This window comes from Elephas maximus, chromosome 11 (assembly GCF_024166365.1).
Source record: "Elephas maximus indicus isolate mEleMax1 chromosome 11, mEleMax1 primary haplotype, whole genome shotgun sequence".
Taxonomy (NCBI): domain Eukaryota; kingdom Metazoa; phylum Chordata; class Mammalia; order Proboscidea; family Elephantidae; genus Elephas; species Elephas maximus.
The window spans coordinates 27,542,838-27,567,304 of NC_064829.1; the positions used below are offsets into that span (position 1 = coordinate 27,542,838).

Consider the following 24,467-nt stretch of genomic DNA (forward strand, 5'->3'; position numbering starts at 1 on the left):
AGAAATGTGATTTGAGAAAAAGCTAGAAGTATGACATTTTACTGACCAAGCTGAGATTTTAAATGCACTATAAATCCATGCAGAAAAAGCAAGCAGAGTCAGTTCCTCTTTTTTTTTAATTTTTATTGTGCTTTAAGTGAAAGTTTACAAATCAAGTCAGTCTCTCATACAAGAATTTATACACACCTTGCTATATATTCCTAATTGCTCTCCCCCTAGTGAGACAGCACATTCCTTCCCTCCACTCTCTCTTTTCATGTCCGTTCCGCCAGCTTCTGACCCCCTCTGCCCGCTCATCTCCCCTCCAGATAGGAGAAGCTAACATAGTCTTATGTGTCTACTTGATGCAAGAAGCTCATTCTCCACTAGCATCTTTTTCTATCCTATTGCGCAGTACAACCCCAAGAGTTGGCGTTGGGAATGGTTCCTGTCTTGGGCTCACAGAAGGTCTGGGGACCATGACCACTGGGGTGCTTCTAGTCTCATTCAGACCATTAAGTCTGTTTTTTTTTTAATGAGAATTTGGGGTCTGCATCCCACTGCTCTCCTGCTCCCTCAGGGGTTCTCTATTGTGTTCCCTGTCAGAGCAGTCATCGGTTGTGGCCGGGCACCATCTAGTTCTTCTGGTCTCGGGCTGATGTAGTCTCTGGTTTATGTGGCCCTTTCTGTCTCTTGCGCTCATGATTACCTTCTGTCTTTGGTGTTCTTCATTCTCCTTTGCTCCAGGTGGGTTGAGACCAAATGATGCATCTTACATGGCTGCTTGTTAACGTTTAAGGCCCCAGAAGCCACTCTCCAAAGTGGGATGCGAAATGTTTTCTTAATAGATTTGATTATGCCAATTGACTTAGATGTTCCTAAACCATGGTCCCCAAACCCCCGCCTCCACTATGCTGGGCTTCGATGCGTTCAGTTTCTTCAGGAAACTTCTTTGCTTTTGGTTTAGTCCATTTGTGCTGACCTCTCCTGTACTGTGTGTTGCCTTTCCCTTTACCTAAAATAGTTCTTATCTACTATCTAATTAGTGAAAACCCCCTCCCTCCCTCCCTTCCCACTCTTGTAACCATCAAAGAATATTTTCTTCTCTGTTTAAACTATTTCTCGAGTTCTTAAAACAGTGGTCTCATACAATATTTGTCCTTTTGCAACTGACTAATTTCACTCAGCATAATGTCTTCCAGATTCCTCCATGTTACGAAATGTTTCACGGATTCATCATTGTTATCAGTGTGTAGTATTCCATTGTGTGAATATACCATAATTTATTTATCCATTCATCCATTCATGGGCACTTGGTTGCTTCCATCTTTTTGCTATTGTAGACAGTGCTACAATGAATATGGGTATGCATATGTCTGTTTGTGTAAAGGCTCTTATTTCTTTAGGATATATTCTGAGGAGTGGGATTGCTGGATCGTATGGTAGTCCTATTTCTAGCTTTTTAAGGAAGCGCCAAATCGATTTCCAAAGTGGTTGTACCATTTGACATTTCCACCAGCAGTGTATAAATGTTCCAATCTCTCCACAGCCTCTCCAACATTTTTTTTGTGTTTTTTGGTTTAATGCCAGCCTTGTTGAAGTGAGATGGAATCTCATTGTAGTTTTGATTTGCACTTCTCCAATGGTTAATCATCACGGGCATTTCCTCATGTATCTCTTAGCTACCTGAATGTCTTCTTTAGTGAAGTGTTTGTTCATATCTTTTGCCCATTTTTTAATAGGGTTATTTGTCTTTTTGCAATTGAGTTTTTGCAGTATCACGTAGATTTTGGAGATCAGGCGCTGATCGGAAATGTCATAGCTAAAAACTTTTTCCCAGTCTGTAAATAATCTTTTTACTCTTTTGATAAAGTCTCTGGATGAGCATAAGTGTTTGATTTTTAGGAGCTCCCAGTTATTTAGTTTTTCTTCTGCATTGTTAGTAATGTTTCATATACTGTTTCTGCCACATATTAGGGCTCCTAAGGTTGTCCCTATTTTTTCTTCCATAATCTTTATTGTTTTAAATTTTATATTTAGGTCTTTGATCCATTTTGAGTTCATTTTTGTGCATGGTGTGAGGTATGGGTCTTGTTTCATTTTTTTGCAGAGGGATAACCAGTTACGCCAATACCAGTTGTTAAAAAGACTGTCTTTTCCCCATTTAACTGATTTGGGGCCTTTATCAACTATCAACTGCTCATATGTGGATGGGTTTAAGTCTAGATTCTCAATTCTGTTCCCTTGGTCTATGTATCTATTGATGTACCAGTACCAGGCTGTTTTAACTATTGTGGTGGTATAATAGGCTCTAAAATCAGGTAGAGTGAGGCTTCCCACTTTGTTCTTCTTTTTCAGTAATGCTTTACTTATCCAGGGCCTCTTTCCCTTCCATATAAAATTGGTGATTTGTTTCTCCACCTCATTAAAAAAATGGCAGTTCCTTTATCTTTTCTCTGCTCAAAAAATGGCAAGACAGACTAGATATAAACAAAATTTAAGTTAGCCATTTGTGTTTACTTGCATAAGCACCTAAGTAAGAGGAATCGGTGCAAAAGTTAATTGTGACCTTGAACCCTGAAGGGCCTAATCATTCAGAGAAGACCACTTTTATTATTTTTTTATTGTACTTTAAATGAAGGTTTACAGAACAAACTAGTTTCTCATTAAACAGTTACTAGACATATTGTTTTATGACATTGGTTAACAACCCCACAACATGTCAACACTCTCCCTTCTCAACCTTAGGTTCCCTATTAGCAGCTTTCCTGTCCCCTCCTGCCTTCTAGTCCTTGCCCCAGGGCTGGTGGGCCCCTTTAGTCTTGTTTTGTTTTATTGGCCTGTCTAATCTTTGGCTGAAGGGTGAACCTAAGGAGTGACTTCATTACTGAGCTGATAAGGTTTCCAGCGGCCATACTCTCAGGGTTTCTCCAGTCTGTCAGGCCAGTATGTCTAGTCTTTCTTTTTAAATTAGAATCTTATTCTACATTTTTCTCCAGCTCTGTCTGGGACCCTCTATTGTGATCCCTGTCAGAGCAGTCAGTGGTGGTAGCCAGGTACCATCTAGTTGTACTGGACTTAGGCTGGTGGAGGCCGTGGTATATGTGGTCCATTAGTCCTCTGGACTAACCTTTCCCTTGTATCTTCAGTTTTCTTCATTGCTCCTTGCTCCAGAAGGGGTGAGACCATTGGAGTATCCTAGATTGGCCACTTACAAGCTTTTAAGACCCCAGATGCTACTCACCACAGTAGAATGTAGAACATTTTCTTTATAAACTGTGTTAAGCCAATAGAGCTAGATGTTCCCAAAGACCACGGTCCCCACAGCCCTCAGCCCAGCAATTCGCTCTCTCAGGGGGTTTGGATGTATCTATGGAGCTTCCGTGACCTCGCCTCATACAAGTTGTACTGGCTTCCCCAGTATTGTGTACTATCTTACCCTTCACCAAAGTTACCACTTATCTATTGAGAAAAGACCGCTTTTAATCCTTATTTAATTAATATTAAATAAGAATTAAAATGGCTTTGGGGACAAGATGCCATCATCTGTTACTAAGAAAAGGGGACAAAAGTAGTGAGCAGAAAAAAAAAACATGATCTGCAATCTCCTGCTAAAGGAGGAACTGCACTGCTTTCTCCAGACAATGTTTAATCAATAGCAGTCATCATACTTCTAGCCTTAGAAACAGGGCAGAGAGAGAAGGAAAGGTGAAGGCATAGAGCAACTACAGAGAAAGGCAGAATGAGGGCTGCCATTCTGTCCCTTTCTCTCAATTCCAGTTGGTGACAACCATCTTCTTCTTTCATTTAACCTCTTTTCTGCCCTGACAGGCAAAGTGCAGTCATCAGGAAACACTTCACACAAAAAGCTGACAGAGCTGGCTGTGGAACCAACTGCTATTCTTCAGGCACTCAATAAGCCTCTGTTAATCTCTGTATTGGCTCTCACAATTTTAAAGGGTGCATCATGAGGAAAATCATTCTGCAAGACTTATTTTTCTCACATATTTTAACTAAATTTCTTCTTAAAACAAGGAAAATATGAATAAATAGAAGAAATGCCAAATAAAGAAGAAATCTGGTATTAAGAACTTTCTGTGAAACAGAACAGGTTAACCAGGGAAGCAGGTGAGTCTCCTTGAATAAAGGTTACATAAAAGGCAGAGAGCTACCTATAGCACAGGGTTTTTCAGCCTCAGCACTACGGATATTTTGGACCAAATCAGTATTTGTTATGGGGGCTGCCTTGTACATTACAGGACATTCAGTAACATCTCTGGCTTCTATCCACTATCTGCCAGTAGCACCTGCCCCAGGCATGACAATAAAAAATGGCTCCAGCTGTTGCCTAATGAACCCTGGGAGGTAAAACTGTCTCTTGGCTGGGAAGGACTATTACAGTGAGAAGGACCAGATAGGCTTAAAATCTATTGAACACAGTGATCTCCCAGCATACATGCTGTAGTCTTTCCCACTAAACAGGTAGCGCAGACTTCGAGCTTGCGCACCTGCAAAAAGCAGTGAGACGTGAATGAGAAAAAAATACCCCTCTACACCTAGTTTCCTCATCTGTAAATTAAAGGGATTATATCAGATGACTTCTAATATATTCCAGTTCTAAGATTTCCCAAGTCTTTGAATCTAAGACTAAAAAAATATCCAGCAAAGAGTGGAATGAGAGGAATATTCAGGGATCAGTCACTCAGTACCATACTGATGTCAGATAATAAAAACAACTAACATTTATTAGCATTTACTACGTGCCAGATTATGTTCTAAGCACTTTACATAAATATTATTAGGATGGTTCATCCATTCATTAAACAAAATTATTAAGCAGAATATTTACCAAACTAAAGATTTAAGTGAGGGTCTGTAGGAGAGAAACAAAATAACACTCTAGTGGGGTTGAAAAGCTATACACCATATTTGCAATTGAGTGACTACAACAAAAGTGATATCACAAGGAAGCATATGATTAAATATCCAGTGAGTGGTATAGATAATAAAGCCCTATGAGGTCAGGATGGGCAAAACTGACCAGGAAAGGCTTCACAGAAGACGTAAACAGAGTTTATGCTGAGACTTGAAAAATGGCAAAGATTTTGACAAAAGGGAAGTGTAAAACACTGTAGATTGAAGGAATCAGTGTGAGCAAAGATATAAAATAAAAATATGTAAAATGTAAGAAGATATAAAATATATCATCTTTGCATGGTGTCATGGATTGAATTGTGTCTCCCAAAAAAGTGTGTCAACTTGGCTAGTCCATGATTCCCAGTATTAAATGATTGTCCGCCATTCTGTCACCTGATGTGATTTTCCTATGTGTTGTAAATCCTACCTCTACGATGTGAATGAGGTAGGATTAGCAGCAGTTTATGTTAACAAGCAGGACTCAATCTACAAGATTAGGCTGTGTCTTAAATCAATCTCTTTTGAGATATAAAAGAGAGAAGCAACCAGAGAGACATGGAGACCTCATACCAGCAAGAAACAAGAGTCAGAAGAATAGCACATCCTTTGGGCCTAGGGTCCCTGTGCTGAGAAGCTACTTGATCGAGGAAAATTGATGACAAGGACATTCTCCCAGAGCTCACAGAGACAGAAAGCCTTCCCCTGGAGCTCGCACCCTGAATTCAGACGTCTAGCCTCCTAGACCGTGAGAGAGTAAATTTGTCTTTGTTAAAGCTACCCACTCCGGGTATTTCTGTTATAGCAGCACTAGGTAACTAAGACACATGGCTATATAGAAAATACGGATGGAAAAGTAGGATAGAACCAAGAAGGCATAGGATTCTGCCAGGTTAAGAAATGATGACAAGGAGGCTCTGCTTCCAGTAATGACAGAGTAGTACTATTAGACCAAACCTTTGGTAGGTTTGCTATAAATCAGAATTGGCTCAATAGCAACGGGTCTGTAGGATAACTATAAAAATCTTGATAAAATATGAAGGCACTGGAGAACAAGCAAAAACTGAATGGGAGCTGTCATAGATTGAATTGTGTCCCCCCAAAATATTCATCAACTTGGCTAGGCCATGATTCCTAGTATTGTGTGACTGTCCACCACTTTGTCATCTGATGTGATTTTCTTATGTGTTGTAAAGTCTATCACTATGATGTTAATGAGATGGATTAGCAGCATTTATATTGATGAGATCTACAAGATTAGATTGTGTCTTAAGCCAGTCTTTTTTGAGATATGAAAGAGAGATGTGACCAGAGAGATGAGAGGACCTCATACCACCAAGAAAGCAGTGCCACAAGCAGAGTACATCCTTTGGATCTGGGGTTCCTACGTGGAGAAGCTCCTAGTCCAGGGGAAGATTGATGACAAAGACCCTCCTCCAGAGCCAACAGAGACAGGAAGCCTTCCCCTGGAGCTGACACCCGGAATTTGGACTTGTAACCTACCAGACTATGGCACAATAAATTTCTCTTTGTTAAAGTCATCCACTTGTGGTATTTCTGTTATAGCAACACTAGATAACCAAGACAGGAGTTGACATTTGAAAGAAGAAAATGGCACTGGTTTTTACATCTTTTTTGCCAGAGGGGAGATCCCAGTTGGTATTACTCAGGGACAGATAAAACTTGGATAGAAAACTCAGTCTCATGAACTTGAAAATAGTAAACAGAGTTTGGGGTAACTATGGCAGTTGGAAAACAAGGGGAAAATCTCAGAAATGAGAGAGACACAGAGGGAGAGCCTTAAATTCTGAATAAAATCTGGGCCCAAATCTCTGACCGACCTCTCATTTATTCATATGTAAGGCAGGCTCCAAGAAGCCCAATTAAGGCTTAAAAAAGATGAGCAAATATTTCAAGTCCTGTCCATTACAGAGGAGTCAGAGTTTGAAGTTTGAGTTTAGCCAGGTTATCTGCCCCATAAAACAAACAAAAATCAATACTCTTTGGAGAACTATAAAAAAATCCAGAGTCTCTACAATGGATCATTCCAACTGTCCAGAATACAATCCAAAATTACTAGACTATGAAGACACATGAAAACATGACCCATACTCAACAGATAAGACAATTAATGGAGACTGACCATTAGAGATTCAGATGTTAGAATTAGCAGATGAGGAATTAAAGGATCTGTTATACCTATTTTTTTATACCTATGGAGCCCTGGTGGTGAAGTGGTTAAGAGCTCAGCTGCTAACCAAAAGGTTGGCAGTTCAAATCCACCAGCCATTCCTTGGAAACCCTACAGGGCAGTTCTACTCTGTCCAAGAGGGTCCCTATGGGTTGGAACTGACTCAACAGCAATGGCTTTGTTTTGGTTTTATTCTACCTATGCTCAAGGACATTAAGGAAAAGAAGCTTTTGATGAATAAACAAACAGGAAGATTAAGCCTATTAAAACCAGAAATTCTATAACAGAAAAATACACTATCTTACATAAAAAACTCACTGGATTTGCAAATTGCAGTTGACAGAAGAAAGAATCAGCGAACTGGAAGATAGATCATTAAAATTTTCCAGTCTAAGGATCAAAGAGAAAAAAAATTAGAAAAAATGGACAGAACCTCAGTGATTTGTGGGATGATATAAAAAGATCTAATAACTGTGGTCCCAGAAGAGGGGAAAGAAAATAGGGTAGAAAAATATATGAAGCAATATTGGCCAAACATTTTCTAATTTTGATGCAAGACATACACTGACAGATTTAAGAAGCTAAGTGAAATCCAAGCAGGATAAATGCAAATAATACACCTGGGTATATACTAGTCAAAGTCCTAAAAACCAAAGACAAAGAGGAAATCCTAAAATCAACCAGGAAAAAAAAAAAAAAAAAAAGACATTATATAGGGAAACAACAATGCAATAACTGCTGATTTCTCATCAGAAATAATGTAGGCCACAAAACAATGGGTCAACATCTTTAAAGTACTGAAACAAAAAACAGCCAAACCAGAATTCTATATCCAGAAAAAGAGTTCTTTAAAAATGAAGGCAATATACAGACACCTTCAGATAACTAAGAGAACTCATCACCAGTAGATATGCACTATGAGAAATACTAAAGGAAGATCTTTAGGCTGAAGGGCAATAATACCAGATGGAACTCAGATCTCCAGGAAGAAATGAAGAGTACCAGAAATGGTTAATGGCAAATAATAAAAACTTTCTCTTAATTTCTTTAAAACATTGACTGTTTAAAGCAATAACATGACTGTTTATAACTCTGTTCTGTGAGTCTTACAATTTATACAGATGAACTATACATGACAACTTACAGCATAAAGGATTGGGGATGGGTAAGTAAATATATTTGATTGACATAATTGCACAGTTCTTAGATTTTTCATGAAGAGGTACAGTATTACATGTAAGCAGTCTGAAAAGATAATGCAAAGAGATATAGCTAAAAAATAACTAAATTAAAATGAAATACTGAACTGCTCATCTTTGGCAGCACATATACTAAAAATGAAATACTGAAAAATATTCAAATAATCTAAAAAAGAAAGGGAGGAAGAGAGGAACAAAAACAAAAACCAAGTAAGAAAATGGTAAACCTAAATCCACCATATCCATAAAAACTCTAATTAAAAGGCAGAGATTATCAGACTGGATAAAAAAGCAAGACTCAACTATATGCTGTCTACAAACAATACACTTAAAAATACAGATACTTTCAAAGTTAAAGTATAAAAAAAGATATGCAAATAGTAAAGATAAGAAGCCTGGAGTAGCAGTAATATCAGATAAAGCAGACTTCGTGACCAGAGATAAAGAGAGGCATTCCACCATGATAAAAGAGTTAGTCCATAGGAATACTAACAATTTCCAGGGACTAGTTCCCAGAGAAGGACATCATGCTTGGTAAGGTAGAAGGTCAACAAAAACAAGGAAGACTCTTGACAAGGTGGATTGACACAGTGGCTGAAACAAAGGGCTCAAACATAGCAATGATTGGGAGAATAGTACAGGATTGGGCAGTATTTCGTTCTGTTGTACACAAGGTTGCTATGAGTAGGTACTGACTTGCTGGGACCTAACAACAATGTCACTAACAAAACAACAATGTCACTAACAAAGCTTCCAAATATGTGAAAAAAAAAATTGACAGTATTAAATGGAGAAATAGAAAATCCATAATCACCGTTCATTTTAACACCCTTTATTCAACAAGAAAAAAACAAAAAACAAAAAAATGAGTACTTACATAGACAGTCTGAAGTCTGAATAACACTATCAATCATCTTGATCTAATTTAGATTTATTTAACACCACCCAACAATGGTAGAATACACATTCTTTTTAAAAAATATTGATAATACCTGAATGTTTCCATCCTCACTAAAGTCATAAGAGTAGTAAAACAATGCAATTTCACATACCCTTTTTTTTAGAATGTGAAGTTTCAGAAATGAAACACAATAATTAACAAGAATATATTACTGATTGCACTCAGCTCCTGATGATCACATGGTAATGGAGGCCCAGTGAAAATTAATTCATAATTCAGGAACTTCATTATCTCTTGTTTCAACTTTTTCCCTACAAAAGCTATTCCCTGGGAAGGGAACATGACTTGTTTGCCCTTCATGTCTTGAACTTCCCTGATAACACTGAGTCCCCATGCTATTACAAGTCCATGTTATCCCAGTAGGCAACAATCATGGGGTTTTGGGGCTAGTTGTTCCCAAGCTTAAAAGACTGTGACATCCAGGTATGTAAAAAAAAGTAGTAAAGAAGGGTCTTCAAAAGACTCTCAACATTTCAAAAGCCTAAAAGAAATCATACACCCGTCTGTAGCAAGACAGTACAGTTGAATCTTAACCTGCCAGACACGAGTTGTATCATTTTGGTCAAATTTCGAACACTCTATAGTTCTGTTTTCTGGTTGGCAAAATGGGAATAATATATACCCTGGAATTGGGTACATATTAAATAAGATAACTTAGTACAGGGCCTATCATATGGCAGATACTCAACAAGGATAATTTTAACTATAGTAAACCAGAATGATAATTCTAGTTATCTCTTGGCAATCCTAAGTTCTAAGTGGCCCTGTAATTTAAAAGGGGCCAGCAAGTTTTTGTTTAATTAATGCAGTTTACTTCTTAGGCATATTTCAAAACTTGTGCTCACAAGGGGACAAAAGAGTCAGAAGTATCCTTAATGTGAGAAAGCTAAAAGCCTTATTACATATCCAGAAACCATTGTTTTAGCATTGATAATTCTTTCTCTAAGAGAATTTTTTAACTTAATATTCCCAAAAAACAACATTATTGAAAAATTTTTTTCTATTAGCTCTGCCATTAACACTTATTCAACTGCTTTCCGATGTTCCCATATTTTATGTCACTCATTAGAAATCCAGCTGGGTCTCCAGTATTTTTGTAGATTCTGTCATCTAAAGTTGAACTAGGCTACAGAAAATCCTATTTAATAACAAATTTGCTCTATATTAATAGCTCTATTACTCAAAAGATGTTACTCCAAAGTCACAGGTCACTGTTGGAAACTCTACTCTCCAAAAGAGTTGAAGTCATGTGTTACAGGATGTAGACTCTGCTGGTCACTCCACGTTAGCAAGGCATTTCGTTTCTCCTTGTACAATAGGGAACCTTCCTGGTGTGATGGTTAAGCAGCTTGGCTGCTAAAATCGTAAAGATTACAGCCTAGGAAACCCTATGGGGCAGCTCTACTCGGTCCTATTGGGTCACTATGAGTCAGAATCGACTCAATGGCACACAACAGCAACAACAACCTTGTACTACCTACCCGTTGCCAGATAGTACTACCACTGCTATCTCTGGGCCTTCTTGGGATGGTTTCTTGCCTGAAAATACAGACAGTAAGTACCTCATTTCCATTTGACCAGGCTAGAAGAGTGAGGCGCTTCCCTCAGCCAGACAATAGCCCTGAGTGACTACTTAGAGTGTCATAGCTAATATTCTGCCCACCCTCGACTGTGTCTTTTTTTTTTTTTTTTTTTTTTATTAAGGGGAGACATCTGTCACACTACAGAGCTGTAACATACAAGGTACAGAAAATGTACAAAAACAAATGAAGTATCATAATGGTTACTTTGGTTGGTTGGTTGTTTTTTGAATAAGCAGAGCATCAATGGATCTGTTTTTTAATTTGCAACATTTACAGAGCAATGTTAGGAATTTAAGGTTAAGACACAGGCCCTTTGGATTCTTTCCACCTGAGCCATTTATGGCAAAATTAGCCACCTTCTTGGCTGTCTCTGACCTGTATCTGGTGTGCTGCAGTGTGAGGATGCATCCACAGGTGACTTGTACACAAGCTGCACAATTTGTGGGGCCCAGTGCAAAATGAAAAATGGGGCTCTTGTCCAAAAAGCAGGGGAAGTCCCTGGGTGGCATGAACAGTTAAGTGTTTGACTACTAACTGAAAGGTAGGATGTCTGAACTCACCCAGAGGCACCTCGAAAGAAAAGCCTGGTGATCAGCTTTCTGAAAGGGCACACAGCCCTATGGAGCATAGTTCTAATCTGAAACACATGGGGTCCACCGTGAGTTGGAGTCATCTCAAAAAGCAGGGGAGTCTTCAAGCCTTGAACTGAAACTAACCCCGAGGCCACCTTGTAGCTAAGTAACAAACTGGATTAAAAAGTTAATGCTTTTTTAACATTTGTTTTGGGCCAGACTCTAGTCAATGCATTTTACATATATGTTAAACGTAATTCTCACAACAGGATTATGAGTTATAGGTAATATCTAAAAAAAAAAAAAAACGGTAATATCTACAGAGGAGAAAATTGAGGTGCAGAGAAATGAAATAATTTGTCTGTGGATAGACAGCTAGTATTTGACACAGCTGGGATCTGAACCCACCTAGATCTGACTCAAGAATCCAAGTAAGCACCTCACTTTGCTGCCCCCCTACTATCTAAGCTAGTAACATTAAAGTCTCTTTTCCCAAAGAACACGGGTGCTCTGAACACAGAATACCCTCTGAGTGCATGCCAACTCTGGTAAAAGAAGCTTTGTCCCGGCAAGTTTGCTAACTGAGGTAACATTTTATAATGAAATATCTAACAGTGACTTGCCCAAGAATGGGACCACTGATAAGTATCCAGCATAACTTTTCCCAGGATACTATAAAATAAGCCAAACTCTTCACTCAGTGCTTTTTAATTTACATTATTTAATCTAGCCAGTCTCATGAATAATCTGTCGGTTAACTGACTCATCCTCAAAATTTTAAGAACCAAATTATTTTAACAACAAAAAATGAAATGCCTAGATAAAAATATTCAATCTTAAAGTGACTCTGTATCTTAAGATACTGCTCTCTGATTAGGGGCAAGGTAGTTAGCACTTGCCCTTCTGTTTCACTGCTTCATTTTCCTTAGTTCAGTGTCTCCATCCTTCCTTTCTCAGGAAGAATCTGTAAGTGACCCCCCGATGTACTTACAATGCTGCAGGAAAAGTAAAGCCATATAAAGGTACAGTATCCACTGGTGCTTTTCCCCTTAGATAAAAAACGCTCAGCCCCAAACACCAAACTTGATAAGGAAAATTTTAAAGCAATTAAATTTAAACTGCTTTTAAATCATCTCCCACATCAAGTCTCTTTCAAAGATACAAATGGTGGACAATGGCATCTTTGCTACCAATAAGAGCTCTTTCCCCATGTATTTGTCAGTTTGTCATACTGTGGGGGCTTGTGTGTTGCTGTGATGCTGGAAACTATGCCACTGGTATTCAGATACCATCAGGGTCACCCATGGAGGACAGGTTTCAACTGAGCTTCCACATTAAGACAAACTAGGAAGAAGGACCCAGCAGTCTACTTCTGAAAAGCATTAGGCAGTGAAAACCTTACGAATAGCAGCAGAACGCTGTCTGATATAGGGCTGGAACATGAACCCCCCAGGTTGGAAGGCGCTCAAAGGACGACTGGGGAAGAGCTGCCTCCTCAAAGTAGAGTCGACCTTAATGACGTGGATAGAGTAAAGCTTTCGGGACCTTCATTTGCTGACTCAAAATGAGAAGAAACAGCTGCAAACATCCATTAATAATTGGAACCTGGAATATACGAAGTATGAATCTAGGAAAATTGGAAATTGTCAAAAATGAAATGGAATGCACAAACATCAATATCCTAGGCATCAGTGAGCTGAAATGGACTGGTACTGGCCATTTTGAATCTGACAATCATACAGTCTACTATGCTGGGAACGACAACTTAAACAGGAATGGTGTTGCATTCATCGCCAAAAAGAACATTTCAAGATCTATCCTGAAGTACAATGCTGTCAGTGATAGGAAAATACCCGTACGCCTACAAGGAAGACCAGTTAATACAACTATTATTCAAATTTACGTACCAAACTCTAGGCCCAAAGATGAAGAAATAGAAGATTTTTATCTGCTTCTGCAGTCTGAAATTGATCGAACATGCAGTCAAGATGCATTGATAATTACTGGTGATAGGAATGTGAAAGTTGGAAACAAAGAAGAAGGATCAGTAATTGGAAAATATGGCCTCGCTGATAGAAACAATGCTGGAGATCAAATGATAGAATTTTGCAAGACCAACGACTTCTTCATTGCAAATACCTTCTTTCAACAACATAAATGGCGACTCTACACATGGACCTCGTCAGACACAACACACAGAAATCAAATTGACTCATCTGTGGAAAGAGACCATAAAAAGCTCAATATCATCAGTCAGAACAAGGCCAGGGGCTGACTGTGGAACAGACCATCAATTGCTCATATGCAAGTTCAAGCTGAAACTGGAGAAAATCAGAGCAAGTCCACGAGAGCCAAAATATGACCTTGACCATACCCCACCTGAATTTAGAGACCATCTGAAGAATAGATTTGACACATTGAACACTAGATGAGTTGTGGAATGACATCAAGGACATCATACATGAAGAAAGCAAGAGGCCATTGAAAAGACAGGAAAGAAAGAAAAGACCAAGATGGATGTAAGAGGAGACTCTGAAACTTGCTCTCAAACGTCGAGAAGCTAAAGTAAAAGGAAGAATTGATGAAGTAAAAAAGAACCGAAAAGAAGATTTCAAAGGGCGGCTCAAGAAGACAAAGTAAAGTATTATAATGACATGTGCAAGGAGCTGGAGATGGAAAACCAAAAGGGAAGAACACGGTCAGCATTTCTCAAGCTGAAAGAACTGAAGAAAAAATTCAAGCCTCGAGTTGCAATAGGGAAGGATTCTAGGGGAAAATATTAAATGACGCAGGAAGCATCAAAAGAAGATGGAAGGATACACAGTCATTATACCAGAAAGAATTAGTTGGTTGTGATGTTCAACCATTTCAAGAGGTAGCATATGATCAGGAACCGATGGTACTGAGGGAAGAAGTCCAAGCTGCTCTGAAGGCATTGGCGAAAAATGAGGCTCCAGGAATTGACAGAATATTAATGGAGATGTTTCAACAAACAGATGCAGCGCTGGAGGTGCTCACTTGTCTATGCCAAGAAATATGGAAGACAGCTGCCTGGACAACTGACTGGAAGAGATCCATATTTATGCCTATTCCCAAGAAAGGTGATCCAACTGAATGTGGAAATTATAGAACAATATCATTAATATCACACACAAGCAAAATTTTACTGAAGATCATTCAAAAACAGCTGCAGCGGTGTATCGGCAGGGAACTGACAGAAATTCAGGCCAGTTTCAGAAGAGGACGTGGAACCAGGGATATCATTGCTGATGTCAGATGGATCCTGGCTGAAAGCAGAGAATACCAGAAGGATGTTTATCTGTGTTTTACTGACTACGCAAAGGCATTTGACTATGTGGATCATAACAAATTATGGATAACATGACGAAAAATGGGAATTCTGGAACGCTTAATTGTGCTCATGAGGAACCTTTACATAGATCAAGAGGCAGTTGTTCAGACAGAACAAGGGGATACTGATTGGTTTAAAGTCAGGAAAGGTGTGTGTCAGGGTTGTATTCGTTCACCACACCTATGCAATCTGTATGCTGAGCAAATAATCCGAGAAGCTGGACTGTATGAAGAACGGGGCATCAGGATTGAAGGAAGACTCATTAACAACCGGTGTTATGCAGAAGATACAACCTTGCTTGCTGAAAGTGAAAAGGACTTGAAGCACTTACCAATGAAGATCAAAGACCACAGCCTTCAGTATGGATTACACCTCAACATAAAGAAAACAAAAATCCTCACAACTGGACCAATGAGCAACATCATGATAAACAGAGAAAAGACTGAAGTTGTCAAGGATTTCATTTTACTTGGATCCACAATCAACAGCCATGGAAGCAGCAGTCAAGAAATCAAAAGACACATTGCATTGGGTAAATATGCTGCAAAGATGTTGAAAAGCAAAGATGTCACCTTGAAGACTAACGTGCACCTGACCCAAGCCATGGTATTTTCAACTGCATCATATGCATGTGAAAGCTGGACAATGAATAAGGAAGACCAAAGAAGAGTAGATGCCTTTGAATTGTGGTGTTGGCAAAGAACATTGAATATACCATGGACTGCCAAAGGAATGAACGAATCTGTCTTAGAAGTACAACCAGAATGCTCCTTAGAAGCAAGAATGGTGAGACTGCATCTTACATGCTTTGGACATGTTGTCAGGAGGGACCAGTCCCTGGAGGACATCATGCTTGGCAAAGTACAGGGTCAGCAGAAAAGAGGAAGACCCTCAATGAGGTGGACTGACACAGTGGCTGCAACAATGAGCTCAAGTATAACAACAATTGTAAGGATGGCACAGGACCAGGCAGCGTTTTGTTCTGTTGTGTGTAGGGTTGCTATGAGTCAGAACTGACTGGACAACACCTAACAACAACAAGAGGTCTGCAGTGAGGAATAAAAGATTTTGATTATGTCAAATTATGTTTAAAAAATCAGTGCTTTCCTCTAGGTAGTAAAAAAAAAAGTGGCAAGAGAGTAAAAAATTTCTTGAAAAATGTCTAAAAACCCTCGGTTGATTCTTTTGCCCTTTTCTAATCACTCTCGTTTCTCTCCTTTCTCTGTCGAACTTATCCACGTGTGATTCACTCTTGCTTTTGTCTGTTGAGGTCCTCTTCACCCCCTTCCTCATTGTCCTACTGAATCTTCTCAAACTTCACTTTATCCATCCTCATTCTCCTGTCCCTTTCATTTGCATCGGACACTGCTGACCTATTCCTTCCCTACAGAAAATGTCTCTCCTCTAACACTCTGACAACTCAGAGGTAAAGGCTGCTAGCTATCTCCCAAAATCCATCCTCCTCTTCTTCCTCAGCAACAGAACCCCCCATTGTATTTGGGTACATTAAAAAAAAAAAAAAGGGTACATAGCTGCTGAAAATAAAGATTAAACTTTCAAGCCCTCCTGGCAGCTAAGCGCAGGACAATGTGACATACACGAGAGTCGTATGAGCAACTGCTGGAAAGCATCCTTAAAGGAAGATGCTGCATTCTCTACTTCCCTTTTTTCTCCTTTTTGGTGCTGGAATGCTTAAGTCTATCATAGCTGCAGGTGGAGCAGCCATGAGCCATATGATAAAGAGCTTAGAGCACCATACAAGCCTTGATCTGCCGTCTTGGATTTTTACATGAGCAAAAAATAAACTTGTCTCTTGTTTAAGCCACTGTTATTTTGAGTTTTCTGTCACTTGTAGCCAATCCTGTCCTTTCTAATACATACTTCCTTACTACTGCAAACTCTTTGTCCCTTCAACTAGACTGTATATTCCTTGGGAATACAGGAACCAAAATACATAATGACTAACCTAGATTTCAGTGAACTGATTATTTACAATTCTGGATGGGTCACTGTTTTTTAATATTGGTTGGGGATGAATATAATGAAGGCTCTAATAAAGAAGATCAAAGTAAAATATGATTCAGATGTTCTCAGAGATGCTGTTATTCTCCTTGTTTTTAGTTGTACTATTAGAAATCAATTCAGAGAATGGAAAAAGATTTAAGAAACAGGATATTACTGAGATACATAAAATAATATTCATTAGGCTATACTAGTGAAGGAAGACTTTCTAAAAAAAGAAATCTTGGATGAATGGATAGGCTTTCTAACTACTTTATCAATCATTTAAATGTAAATTATTATAGATGACTACCTTTTCTTTAGTTCTCTGGTTATGAGGGTTTATGTCTAAACAAACTTCTGGCCTGTCTTTGGCCCTTTACTCACTTTTCTCATCCTCCAGGAGGCAGAAGCCTTATCTTGGAATTTTGGATAGATTGCCTGGAGCTGCGTGGCTCAACAATGCTCATCTCCTCTTGGGGGCAGGCCTATCCCCCAGAGTATATACTGTGCTCTGGCAATGAAAATGGGCAATGTAGGCAGACCAAATATTCTCCACCCAATTGATTAACTTAGTAAAGACTTTGCTCACAAGTATCATAAATGAACTTTAGTCTGGTCTCCAACCTATCCATTGTTAATTTTGAATTAGTGGGCCTTAACAGAGAAGTTATCAGGAGGGACCAGTCCCTTGAGAAGGACATGATGCTTGGTAAAGTAGAGGGTCAGTGAAAGAGAGGAAGACCCTTAATGAGACTGACTGACAAAGTGGCTGCAACAATGAGCTCAAACATAGCAAAGATCATGAGGATGGTGCAGGACTGGGCAGTATTTTGTTCTGCGGTACATAGGGTTGCTATGAGTTAGAATGGACTCGACTGCACCTAACAACAGCAATAGCGAAGTATTGTGTTTTTGTTAATTTTCAGGAGCATGAAAAAAAATTTTTTGATAGCAACGACAATAAACTCTCATGTTTTATTTGCTCATATGCTGGAGGCTAGGTTCTCTCCAATGAGTAAAACATATCTCAACATAAATCATCAAACAATTCCCTGGTGACCTGACAACATTCATGACCCTCTCTAAACACTCAGCCTTTATATAAGATCATAAGTTGGGCCCTATGGCAAGTGCACCTTGTGTTATAGGAGTTTTCACACTGTATATAAAACTCTTCTGTGTAAGAGACATTATAACAATATCCAAGCAGTCCTGCAAGGAAACCAGATGTATATGTCTCCCAAAGGGTAAGTTTGCTTTTACTTGCTTTTCTAAATTATACACAAAATTCTACTCTGATCTGGGAGTAAAGATAAGGGAAGGAAGACATAAACATTTATCATTGTTGCTGGTGTTAGGCGCCGTCAAGTCAATTTTCAACCCATAGCAACCCCATGGGACAGAGTAGAACTGTCCCATGGGGTTTTCTAGGCTGTAATCTTTATGGGAACAGATTGCCAGATCTTTCGCCTATGGAGCAGCTGAGCGGGTTTGAACCATTAGCCTTTCCGTTGGCAGCTGAGCACATAACTGTTGTGCCACTAGGGCTCCTAAACATTTACTAAAGACCCACTTTATGCAGGGCACTAAACCAAGTACTTTACATATTCTAATTCATTTAAACCCTCTGAAGTAGGTGCAATTACTGCGATTGGGAAGTTAAATTAATTGCCTATGATCACTCAGTAAGGGCAATTCCAACAGTTGATTCCAGGCCTGTCTGGTTTCAAAGCCCACACATTTCCCACATTATACAGCCTTCCATAAGCTCTGTTACCTACTAGATCCCATGCTACAGAATCAGTATATCAATGACTTAGACATGTTTTGCCACCTAAGGACTCAACTTTAGGTGGTAAATTGGCTACTGTATTTTGCAGCTCTTCCTATCAATAGAAAAGTCTATTTCTCTACCCTTTGACTCTGGGCTGGCTTTGTGATTTGCTTTGATGAACAGAATGCAGCAGAAGCAACACTGTGGGAATTGCGAGCCTGAGCCTCCAAAGGCCTTGTAGCTTCCACTCTTGCACTGTTGGAACTTTTTGCCACCAAAAGAACAAGCCCAGGACTAGCCCAGTGGGGAAGAAGAGACTACATGGAGCTGAGATGAGCCATCACAGCTGTGGGCTCCCCAGACCAGCAGCTTTCAGGACAGCTGACCACAAACATACAAGTGATCCAAGCCAAGACCAGAAGAACCACCCAGCTGAGCTCAGCCCAAACTACTGCACCACAGAATGGTGAGCAGAAAAATTGCTGTGTTAAGCCACTAAGTTTTGAAGTGGTTTGTTATACAGCAGTAAGTCCCTGGGTGACACAAATGGTTAACATGCTTGGCTGCTAATTGAAAGGCTGGAGGTTCAAGTCAACCCAGAGGTACCTCAGAAAAGGCCTGGTGACTGACTTCCAAAAAAGCAGCCACTGAAAACCCTTATGGAGCACAGCTTTACTCTGACACACATGGGGTCGCCAGTTGTTGAAATGAACTCAACAGCAACTGGGACTTTTGTTATATGGAAAAAGTAACTGATACACTCTCTCTGACCTAGATTCTGAGACTCCTTGAAGTTAAAATAAATGAGGAATAGGCCCCAAAACCACTGAGGATTTGACTGACTGGCTTAATCATCTTTTCTGCTACCTTCAAGCACAGTCTGATTCAGCATTCAAACTCCTTAAACCCAAACAGGCTGGTTTTTCAAGCAACTGGGGGTGACCTGGCCTAGCCTTCCCCTCTCAAATGCTCCTTGAGGCAAGGACTACTTCTTCTAATTCTTTGTATCTCTTCATAGTCCCTGGCACAAAGCCTTCCTTATATCATACATCCTAAATAAAATTTCTAAATCAATAAAAAGGAGATCATTTTAATCCCTAAGAAGCTAGAACCTTCCAACTGCTTTGAAGCACAATACAATCATAGCCTTGGTAGTAAAATCTGGCAACTTTACCAAGTGATGGAAGGAAGCCATGCCTACTGGCAGCTTTAGGTTTCCTTGAGTTTCAAAGACATTGTTTTCAAAAGCAGTTTCTTAAATCTTGGGAGTCAGCTCAGGCCAAGTCTAGAATCACCAATTTAAATACATTCAAAGGGCTTTATGATCTTCTATACTTTATGAGCCTAAGTTTTAGCAAAAAAATTGGAATCAAGCCTCATGTCTAACTAGTGGTGGCTAAACATGGAATAATGATGAATTCCTGCTACTGCTTGGTACAACTATCATTGGAACTGTAATTCTGGAATACCACATCATAGCTTCTGAGAGAATGTCACTTCATGGACAAAATAGGCTTTATCTGTAAAAGATCAGAGTTAACTTGTTAAAATTGAACTAGCTATTATAGGGTTTCCCTCTTTATATCAAAATGTATTCATTAATATAAACTGAATGTCAGATATTCACAGAGGCAAGGGTTCCAAGTTTAACAAAAGATATCATTCAATTTTAAATGCAACTCATTACAATAACTACTCTCAGCTAAAAAAGACTGAGGCACAAAAAAACCCATACCTTTCACAATGACCTCTGCTCTACAATTCTGGGGCTGTACCTGAAATTTAAAGTTCTTAAGTCACTTCCAGGAAACCCTGGTGGTGTAGTGGTTAAGTGCTACAGCCGCTAACCAAGAGGTAAGCAGTTCGAATCCGCCAGGCGCTCCTTGGAAACTCTATGGGGCAGTTCTACTCTGTCCTATAGGGTTGCTATGAGTCAGAATCAACTCGACGTAAGTCACTTCCAAAACATTAAGTTGTACCTGTTGACTCGTTGAATAATGGTTACTCAAAAGTGCTGTGGCATCATCAGCTGGACACGAGCCATGTGCACCTGAAAACTAAGGTGGACAAAAGAGGCAAGAATATTTTCCTGCAGCTGGCAGTAGCGTACGGGACATGCCTTTGGAAAAATAAGAAAGACCTAGAAACTGATTCTGAATGTGTTTTACACTTGGGATCTGAGCCAGGGAGATTAGATTAGTGTATCCAGGGCCCAAATGCAGAGTGTAGCATAAGGGCCACTGGGTACTCTCTCAGGGCTTTATAACTGCTGTTTTCCACAGCACTCTCTCCAGTGGGGCCTTCTGACTTGGGGCCTCTGTCAATTCCATGTGATTCTCATTTCATTCAACCAAAATTTGAAGAGCTAAGTGATATTTCCTGTAAGATGATTAACTAAATTAGACATCTTCCTGAAAAAAGAGGGCAAGGAGGAAACAGAGAAAAATAATAACTTAGGAGATTGCTTAATCCATGTAAAAAAACTAAGTATTTCTGAAACAAACTTGTAGATATATTTGGACTTCATTTACAACGAACAAGCAAAAAACAGAAAAAATCTTTCGCTGGTACCTGTATCCCAATTCTTCACTGAGATGGATCATATGAAGGATATATGATTCCTTGCTTGTTCCAGTGAGGCCGGGCAACAATAAAATAGTAGGCCTGGTGCTGGCATCCGTATAGCATTTACTGTTGTCGTTATCAAACCAGTCCAGGGAAATCTGTCCTCCATCTGCAGTTTTAATAAGCTCACTAAAAGGAATATTTCAAAGGACATTACTCATTAAGTATTTCAAGTCATGTCTTAATCTCAAAATAACTTTTTATTCAATATTCACATATATATGAACTGTATATAAACCACATATTATAAGTCACTTTCTTTCAGTACAAGGATATTATAAAGATTAGTACAATAAACTACTTCCAGCAACCTCCGTAAAAGGTAATATATAAAAACAAGTTTCAAGGCACTTCAAATATTTATCTTCCTCATTTCATCATGACCCTAAAATACCCAGCATTTAATCCCTACATGATTGAGGTTACCCAAACAACTCAACAGGGAATTGCCAATAAGTAAAATGCCAATCTGATCACCGCTCTAGCTCTTTTGGCTCAAGAATGCAGTCTCCCAACAAAGTATATTACGAAAACTGCTTCTTAAATATTTTAAAGTACTTCTCAAATAGTATCTAAGAACTTACAGAATTTTCCCAAACAGTGCAAGTTCGAGGCAACAAAAGGAACTCCAGAAGAACTAGATGACTCGGGGAAATTAATAATAGGCACCATTTAAATCACCCTGTTACTGATATATTCTGATCCATAACTTTAACATCTCCAGAATATTATTATCAAGAACCTATTTGCTTATCAATATGAAGTCCCCTTCACAGGAATCCCTCACACACAGCCCAAATGAATTGTTTTTCTTCTCTGCCCAGCCATCCCCACACCTGCTGCAAATCGATGAAACAGTGCATGTCATAAAAGGATCTAGGTCCTCAGGGACAGACACATGACAAACGAGAAAAATAACCCCAAAACACTTCCCTCATTCCTAGAAATAAACTATTCCTATCAGGGTGGGGAAAAAAATGGTGAAAGGCAATACCAGAATATTTTCCTGCAGCTGGGAGTAGAGTGGGGGGACACACCTTGCATGTTCACTTTCCCCTCCTTTTCTAGAACTATCCCACAGGGCTTCCAAGGAGCGCCTGGTGGATTCGAACGGACCACCTTCGGTTAGCAGCCGTAGCTCTTAACCTTACACCACCAGGATTTCCTTTCTAGATACTTATCAAACCAGAGATTCTATTGACCAAGAATTGAGAGTATGTTTTTTAAAAAGTGTCCCAAAAGTATGATTATGGAGAAGTGACCGAAAATGCAAATTTACTTACTTCCTGTACTGCACTGGGGGCTTGGAAGTGATGAAAGGTCTCAGCAGAGTCTGTCCTCGACTCTCCCAGCACCACACCGTCGGGTAGTATGTTTCCGTCACCACGGGACAGTGGTCCTGAAGGAAGCGGTTGAAACTCTCACCGCCGGTCACTAACTGGGGTTTCTGGAGGAAAAGCCAGCGTCAGCGAAGGGCTCAGAACAGAGCAAAGTTTCTGCCTACCTTAAAACAGAAACGAGCACATTCTTGTCCCTTGCTCACACTTGACCCGCACGCTTCCTCCCATTACATCCTGTTTTGGCAGCATTTCGCAAACAACCCACAATCACATCGGACTTACACAGTGTTCAAATCCCTCCCTCGAGAGAAAGGCGAGAGCTGAGATAAGGAAGTCACCCTCAAAAGTGCACCAGCATTGCGAGCGGTGACAGGGACCGCCGCCGGCGCCCCGCCGCGGTCAGCAGGGGACGGGCTGCAGTCAGAAGACCGGGACCCGGAGCCAGGCGCTCCAGACTGGCCGGCTTTCCCGCGCGCCCCGGAAGGGCGTCCATCAGATGCCGGCCAGAGGCAACAACTTGGGAGAAGCTCTGCTCGCGCCCAGGGCTGCCACGGCCTCCCGCCCCCGAGACTGCTCTCGCTCAGCGCAAAACCGCCTGCGGCCCTGCGCTCCGCGCCTGCGCCACCCCCGGCTCACCTTGGCAATGCTGCTCAGGTAGTAGCAGGCATAAGCAACGCTGAAGCCCAGGATCAGGGATAAGCCCACTCCCGAACCGAAGAAGCCAACCCGGACCTGGTGCTCCAGATAGAGGGAGAGCTCGCGGGAGAGCATCCGCAGGTCCATGGCCAACCGCTGCATGGCACCGGAGGGCGGCGCGCCGGCCCTGCGGCGGGAGGAGAGCCAGCCGGCGACCGAGCGAGCGCGAGCGCGCTGCGCCGCCACAGACCCTGGATCAGAGCATCTCCTGCCGGGCGGAGCGCGGCTTCGGCCAACCCGCGCCGCGGGGAGGCCTGGGAGGCGTAGCCCGGCCCTCCGTTCGCCGCTGGCTCCGCCCCTCTGTCTGCCACTCAGGAACCTTCCAGAGAAGCTGTTCAAAGTCCTAGCACCCTGCGGTCCTGCCTCCAGGTAGCAACCAGCCGGGTGGACCCTGAGTGGGGTGAGAGAGTGGACTGATTTTGGGGGCGGAAATGGGCCTGCAGGGCTTGCACAGGTGCCGGTGGGCATCTGTCCAGTGACCTTGAACACGGAAGCGGGTCTCTGTTAACCGTCTAAGCAAGCGGTTTAGGGTGCCGAGAAAGTGTGCTCTGGCTGGGGACCATGGTCTCAGAGAACAGCTAACTCCGTTGGTGTACCATAGTTTATAAAGAAAATATTCTACATCGTACTTTAGTGTACGGGGTCTTAAGAGCTTATGAGTAGCCATCTAAGATACTCCTGCTGCTCCCACCGGGTCTGGAATAAGGGAGAATGAATAAAACGAAAGATGCAACGGAAAGATTAGTCCAAAGGACTAATGGACCACAATTACCCTCAGCCTCCACCAGACTGAGTCCAACACAACTAATTGGTTCCTGGCTGTCACTACCGACTTCTCTGACAAGGATCACAATAGAGGGTCTCAGACAGCTGGAGAAAAATGTAGAACAAAATTCAAACTCATGGAAAAAGACCAGACTTACTGGTCTGACAGACACTGGAAAAAACCCAAGAATATGGCTGCTTGACGCCCTTTTGACTCAGTACTGAAGTCACTCCTGAGCTTCAACCTTCAGCCAAAGATGAGAGGGTCTGTAAAATGAAACGAGACTAAATGGTCACACCACCGAGGGACAAGGGTGAGCAGGCAGGAGGGGACAGGAAAGCTGGCAATGGGGAACCCAAAGTTGAGAAGGGGAGAGTGTTGACATATTGTGGGGTTGGCAACCAGTGTCACAAAACAATATGTGTATTGTTTAATGAGAAACTAATTTGCTCTGTAAACCTTCATCTAAAGCACAAAAAAAAAAAAAAAATTCAGAACCTAAAAGAAGTAA

General features: G+C 40.7%; 1 protein-coding gene across 1 annotated transcript in view; it reads right to left on the reverse strand.

Annotated features, from left to right (window-relative positions):
* Positions 1-23,409, reverse strand: part of ABHD3 (abhydrolase domain containing 3, phospholipase) — a 51,304-nt gene extending 27,895 nt beyond the window's left edge. Inside the window, exons 1-3 of the mRNA XM_049901949.1 lie at positions 23,131-23,409; positions 22,438-22,601; positions 21,101-21,283 (exon numbers count right to left, since the gene is read on the reverse strand). Coding sequence (XP_049757906.1) covers positions 21,101-21,283; positions 22,438-22,601; positions 23,131-23,292 — 509 coding nt within the window. The 5' untranslated portion in view covers positions 23,293-23,409. The remainder of the gene's footprint in view (positions 1-21,100; positions 21,284-22,437; positions 22,602-23,130) is intronic.
* Positions 23,410-24,467: the final 1,058 nt, after the last annotated feature.